Consider the following 6,848-nt stretch of genomic DNA (forward strand, 5'->3'; position numbering starts at 1 on the left):
AATTGTTCTATTTCTGCTGTTTCCATAAGTGCCATCTACTGTCAGAGAGTCGATTTATATTTTCATTCTCCGGTTTTTGTTTGTGTATATGAGACCTAATTTGTGTAATGTGTGTAAAGTGTGATTATAACGGAACAAGAGGTTCATATTTCATAAAGACTACAAAAACACAAGTGAGAACAGTGATGCACATATTATGCAACAATGCAATGCGATGCATAATATTTGAAAAACTTCTCAGGTTACACATGTAACCATGGTTCCCTAAGAAGGGGAACAAGACACTGTGTCCTAAGACACTTTGGGGAATGCCTCCGGCATGACGATGTCTGAAATACATGTAAGAATGTGTAAAAACAGCCTGTGACGTCACTTTATTGCAACCGTGAGTATAAAAGGGCACCAAGAGTTTGTCATCAGCACTTTTGTCTGAAGGAGACGTGAACAGGTATGCCCGAAGCATGGCAGCAAAACACAGTGTCTTGTTCCCCTTCTCAGGGAACCATGGTTACATGCCTAACTTGAGACATTCCCTTTCGAATGAGAACTCGCACTGTGTCCAAAGACACTTTGGGGAACGAATACCCTCCACCATGCTGAAGGAATAACTGCCTAATGGCTATGACAAGCACAAAGAAGGTTCAACGGACTTACATGCCAGAGACCGATCCCTCACTTAGGTCAAACAGAATTGTCAATGACACCATTCCCCACAGCCATGACCTAGGCCCATGCCCTAAGCCAGGAGAACCCTAACCGGGGCATGCGAACAACACCTGTCCCAAGGGCAGAGATCAAGGTCTGGTAATGCCAGTCCAACTGACAGACATTACCTTTAGGGGAATGCAGGCAAGGAGAAACGAGAGTTCCCTCGCCTTGTCGCTACATCTGGTTCAACCCAAGGAAAGGGGCCTGAGACGGGTCGAATCAAAGACAGTTTACAAAGGCGGCCCATCACTGTCTAGTTAGAGCTCAGATGAGAGGAGGCCTAAGCAGAACGACTCTCTGTGCGAGAGGAGACCAGACCTACTCAATCTTACAGACAGTTTGCGAGGCGGCCTCACAGAGGGCCAAACACTTGATGTGTCTGTCTAGCTGAGCTGAGGTGATCGGAAGCCTCAGCAGAACGACTCTCTGAGCGAGAAGTGCCAGCCATGCTCGACCTAAAGGACAGTTTACCAAGGTGGCCTCACAGAGGGCAGAACACTTGATGTCACTGTCTAGCTGGAGCTCAGGTGAGCGAAGGCCTCAGCGAAACTACTCTCTGAGCGAGAAGAGGCCCGACCTACTCAACCCAAGACGGCCTAACACTCAATGTCACTGTCTAGGTGGAACTCAAAACAGCAGGAGCTCCTGTGAGCTGAGGAGTTTTGAACACTTGATATTATCTAGAGCTCAACTGGATGGGGGTCTCAACAGAATGACTCTAAAGCGATAGATCAACCAACAAGCTTAATTCACATCTATTTACATATAAATTTACTTCTGAAAAACTGAAACAGACACTTATTTATCCAAGTAGAAAAGTAGGTACTAGTACTAGGGGGGTTATCATTAATTTAGTAAAGTTTCTGTAAACTGTATGTAAAGTTTACTTGCTCTGTATCAGGTGTTCTCAAACTTATTTGTCGGCTGAATCCCTTATATGTAAAATAATAATATGATGTGTCACCCGGAGGATTTAAATAATATTTCAATAATTTAACAGCATATTCGCATGTTCACAAATATCACATGACATGCAATTAAACAGATACTAGGTAAACAGATAAGACAAATTTTTATCTTTATACAGTATAGTTAAGCGTTTTATTTTTAAATTATTTATATAGGGCTGTGCGACTATTTTGCAAATTATATCTGAACGGTGAAATCATTATTTTTCTCTTAAATCCTCTTTCTGAGTATCAATTATATGTTTACTTTCTCATCAGCCATATGATATTTTTGTGCCATTTTAGCGTCTAATTTCATTCAAATTTTTCATAGCTGCATTCACGTTATTTTATAACACTTTCTGTGATGTTGCTCAACGTGATCCAGTATTTCAGCTGTGTTTATCAAAATTGATTATATCCTGAGTTTCATAAATCCTGAATTACATGTTGTATCTTCCAGTGCTGGTTTCTGCATTCCTGAATAAAAATGTTTTTTACGTTCTGGTCAGCACTGATCTCCAGACAGCGTTTGGTGTCTCTGTTCTGTATGGCCTGTCCCTAAAAATCAAACAAGATGAAGAAAGTTTTTTAATGCAATGTTCAGATTGTGATATACCACAGTATTCTCGCAGTATTTGGGGTTTGTTCACCTGTTTGAAGTCCCAGTACATGTGTTTTTGTTTTTCAGTGCCTGAACACCAGGACAGCTCTGGAAACCTGCCTGAGCCGGGATCAATTAGACAGCGCTTCCGATCGTGTAAAAGGGTCGGCAGGGGATCAACAAGTATCTCACCATTTGCTGTATAGTAAAATACCTGTGTAAGAAGAGACTAAAGTGCGTCATATATTCCTCAAAAATACAGAGAAGAGAAGAGAAGAGAAGAGAAGAGAAGAGAAGAGAAGAGAAGAGAAGAGAAGAGAAGAGAAGAGAAGAGAAGAGAAGAGAAGAGAAGAGAAGAGAAGAGAAGAGAAGAGAAGAGAAGAGAAGAGAAGAGAAGAGAAGAGAAGAGAAGAGAAGAGAGGATATTATACCTGTGGCGAATAGAAATTACATGGATATAAAATGGGAGTGTTCTCCTCAGATGGCCCCTTATCCAAACATAAACTTGTTTGCAGATCATTAATAAGCTGTGTAAGAGAGATAAGGACATTATATTAAACCTCTCTTATATAAAACTCTCTTGAGTCATAGTGAACCATATGTCACTCACCACTCCATAACCTAGGAAATCTTTCCAAGGATTTAACACCTTATAGACATTTTCCAGATACCATTTGAATGGTTTGCATTTCAGCCTCTCTCTCAGTCTCTTTCTCTCTGAAACATCACCGATGTCTATCCCATGATTCTGTGGGAAGAGGAGAGAACATATCATAAATCTAATGAAGAGCCAAAACAATTTAACATTTCAAACCTTTAGTCCCTCCTCTCGGTTTACTTTAATGTTCTCAAACCGAACCTGACAAAATCAACACATCAAGACTCCTAGAACTGGTCTTGAACATCCAGTATTTGTGTGGCTGAATCTTTTCATTAGATCTACCTGTATGGGGACACCCCAGGCCATGTGGACATTTTTCTTGTATTCGTCCATCCAAACTTCTGCCACCCTGAGGGCATTTCTCTTCATTACACCACTAAGGTCAGGCATGTAGGGTTTGTGCGTCCTTTCAATGTGAGCAACTTTAGAGCAGGGAACAATCTCTATACTTCCTCCACACGACCACACCTGAGCAGAGAAAAATCAACAGTGAATATAGTATAATACATAGAGTTTAATTTAATATAATTCAGTAGAATGATCATGTGCTTTACCCGTATTCCTAATTCAACATTTTCTCCTCCGTACACCTGCATCCCTCCATCCAGAGTCCCAATCTCACCGAAGAACAGACGATCAACCACAAGTATTCCCATTACAGAGGGACTCCTGGAGAACAGCCGGAGAGAACGGATTTAATGGAGCACAAGCAACATCAGCTCAACAGAACGATTGTCAGCATGAAACTGCTTTCATACAACTTAAACTTAGAGGCCATGTGATGCTATTTTAAAAGGTTGTTACTTTGTTTATTGGATGTACTAGTATAGTTATCATGCTTTAATGTTCAAACAACTTACTTTTTCACATATTCCCCTCTATTCCCAGTCTGTTAGACAAACTCTGATATCTACAAAGCTCCTCCTTCCGAAAAGCCCAGAGTTCTCTGATTGGCCGGCTGACCCAATGTGCTGTGATTGGCCGAGCGTGTGTCAGATATGTAATGCCCCATGCCATAATAGTGTCTGACCTTTTTTCTTTATATACCTTATAGAGTGGTGCAGGTATGACGTCAGAGCCCGGAAGACTAATTCGCAGCTGGTTCCCTCAATATTTTCCAATGGGGTTTTGTAATGGGATTTTCAATTTATGAGTAAAATAAAGCCTGTGGTAAATATAAGTTGACGATACTTTGACGTTTTGATCTACAACGTAAATTACACAAACCCAATTATAAAAACCCTTAAAAAAAATCTCGAAGGAACCAGGCGTGAATTAGTCTTCCGGGTTATACCTGCACCACTCTATTCAGAGCTGCGCCTTGACAGGTATGAAAGTTGTGACAGACGTTTACAGAAGTTGTATCTGGACTTCGATCGATGCATTTTGGGCAGGTCTGGAGCAGTGTTTTGTGTTAGATATAATAAATACCTTTTGTGGAAAATTTCCAGATCTTATACATGCACTAACAGATGCATTACACACTAAAGGGAAAGGAAAAAAGCATAAAATGTTCTCTTTAATACGGAGTCACCTCTTAATCACTATTAGACAAAACACACACTCACTTTCCTGGCTGTGAAGGATCTTTTTGATCGTACCACTTCTGTGGGAAAGCCACGTAAATGCACCAGAGAGCCCAGTCAAAACCATGAGCAGAGGCAGGATAGTTTATCACTTCCAAGTCATAGTAATTCACTTTGTCAAACACTGGGCTTAGGACCAGTGTACGATCAGCCTGGATACGTGCAAGCAGAGGCTCCGCCCTAAAAGTGAGAGAGTACTTGAGAATGTGATTTCATTATTACACTGTTAAAATGTTCACTTGTGGTGGTTGTTCACAAGTGATGTCATAGTTAACTAAAATTAAAGCTATTCAAATAATTTTCGTTAATTGAAATAAAGCTGAAATAAAATAAAATGTAAACATAACAAGTGTAAAGTAAACAAACATTACAAAAATTACACACCATTTGACATGGACCTCAATGTGGGCATCCAAGATGGCAACCACATCTCCGGTGGCAGCCTCCCAGCCTGAGATTCTGGCCTGGGACAGGCCTCTCTGCTCTGGATGGGTCACCATCTTCACCAGGCCTGGGTGCTTCTCATTGATGGAGCTGACATAAACATTCAGCTGTGTCTTCAGCTCTTCTGTGGAAGACATACATCCAGAATGACTAGCTCAGTTTGTTTATAATATGCATCTGTAACTATAGGATTTGATGAGGTTTTGAGAGAAACAAACCATTTCTGCTGTGGTCGTCCACCAGTATGATCTCTTTGAGCAGGTGGGCTGGAGTTCTGTTGATGATGCTGCAAATGGCTCTTTGAATGACAGACAGAGCCTCATCCAGATAAATCAGTACCACGCTGATGGTGGGCAGATTGTGCGGATATTCACGGCCAATGCATCTACAGAACAATGACAAAAGGAAAATGGATGAATGCAAGAACGTCAGAGTGTTTCCATGAACGGCTGAAACTCACCTGTGGTCTCGAGTGTCCGGCAGCTCCCGGTCCAGAGGCATCTGGTCACTGAGGAAGGCATTATAGCCGAATTTCTGAAAGAGATCTTCAGCCTTTCTCTGGTCGTCCTCAGAAAGTTCCACGGTCCATTTCTTGAAGAGATATGAGTTTGGAAACAGCTTCTTTGCTGGCTTCTTCACTGGTTTCTTCTCATTTCTTACTTTGAGGCTTTTCTCTTCTGCAAAAAAGTTTGTGTAAATTCGTTAGAACTTTTTACTCTGGTAAACCAGCAAAGTTGAAACCTTAAGGCTCATATTAACAGATTTCTGCACTTAATGGCATTGCTGATGGAAAACTTTTGCATGATGCATTGCATATATCAAGACAGACAGACAGAAATATCTTATTTTATGTTCCACAGAAGAAGAAAAAAACATCTAGGTTAGAATGACATAAGGTTGAGTAAATGATGAATTTCCATTTTTGGGTAAACTATAAGAAAATAAATAGAGTGAATTTTGGTTTCCTGACATCTTTAAAGAGCGCATAAAGGGTAATATATAAAACAATAGGTAAATAAATATTTTTTTGTCAAATTTCATTACAAAACATATTAGAAACTCACCAACAGCATATAAATGAGCTTCCAGTTTGTCCAGCTTGTTGAGGAGAAGTGCGCTGTGTAACGAGAAATTCTGCTGGACTTGGTGAAGCTGCTTTTCTTGAGTTTGGATTTCCCACTTGACAGAACTCATATAGAGAAACACCACAGCGACAGACAAGACTGGAAACAAACTCTTCACACTGCTAATTCTCATGATGATCAGAACAGCAAAATCACAGTTTGTTAACTGTCAAGATGTTATCCTTCTTCACATACCAGTTAGTCTGTGGGCGCTGTCCCATGTTAGATTTTGTGACACTAATGTTTGCTGAGAGTTTTTTTTTTAGTTTGCTGATCTTTATCACTCTAACATGATCACATTAATCTTGGGAAGGAGGAGACCAGGGGCTCGTTCTTCGTACGTTGCTTATTACATCCGAGATCAAATGACACATCCAAGATGATATCATCGTGCTAATCATGATCCGGCTAATTGGGTTCTTCGAACTCACCTGTTGTTTATGATTAGTATAGCTGGATTGAGTTATCTGAGATAACTGCGCGTTCATGCGCTGGCTTAAAAGGGGATATGTATCGATCGTAGAAACATTGATCAGCAACGCTGCTATTGGCTGTTCAGCGTGGCCAAAGAGCGCGCACAGTTTTTCTCCTCAACAGAGCAAGATAGTCGAAGTTTATTCGGAATTTTAATGTTTAATCAAAACGCCAGGGAACACAAAGTCTGCAAAAGCCAGGAGAGAGGGCTGGCAAAAAGTAGCAGACAATTTAAATCTGTTAGAAGTGGCCATGTTAGATGTTTTTATCACTTATTAGCCTTTTTTGTATTTTAATAAT

At 40.6% G+C, this 6,848-nt stretch overlaps 1 protein-coding gene across 2 annotated transcripts; it reads right to left on the reverse strand.

The window, feature by feature from the left end:
• Nucleotides 1-1,440: 1,440 nt before the first annotated feature.
• Nucleotides 1,441-6,437, reverse strand: LOC308690048 (putative polypeptide N-acetylgalactosaminyltransferase 8). 2 transcript variants are annotated; one of them, XM_081364282.1, is made up of 11 exons: nucleotides 6,015-6,437; nucleotides 5,411-5,627; nucleotides 5,169-5,335; nucleotides 4,891-5,074; nucleotides 4,489-4,686; nucleotides 3,475-3,589; nucleotides 3,203-3,388; nucleotides 2,870-3,007; nucleotides 2,691-2,786; nucleotides 2,309-2,473; nucleotides 1,441-2,216 (listed from the first exon to the last, which is right to left on the reverse strand). In XM_081364282.1, the coding sequence occupies exons 1-11, from the start codon at nucleotides 6,205-6,207 to the stop codon at nucleotides 2,085-2,087; spliced, it is 1,791 nt and encodes a 596-aa protein (XP_081220408.1). In that variant the 5' UTR covers nucleotides 6,208-6,437; the 3' UTR covers nucleotides 1,441-2,084. The 2 variants fall into 2 exon arrangements, 1 of the variants encoding a protein (XP_081220408.1); XR_014030114.1 differs by having other exon boundaries at nucleotides 1,670-2,216; nucleotides 2,309-2,457.
• Nucleotides 6,438-6,848: the final 411 nt, after the last annotated feature.

The sequence above is a fragment of the Scardinius erythrophthalmus genome (assembly GCF_964197995.2).
Source record: "Scardinius erythrophthalmus genome assembly, chromosome: 4".
Taxonomy (NCBI): Eukaryota; Metazoa; Chordata; class Actinopteri; order Cypriniformes; family Leuciscidae; genus Scardinius; species Scardinius erythrophthalmus.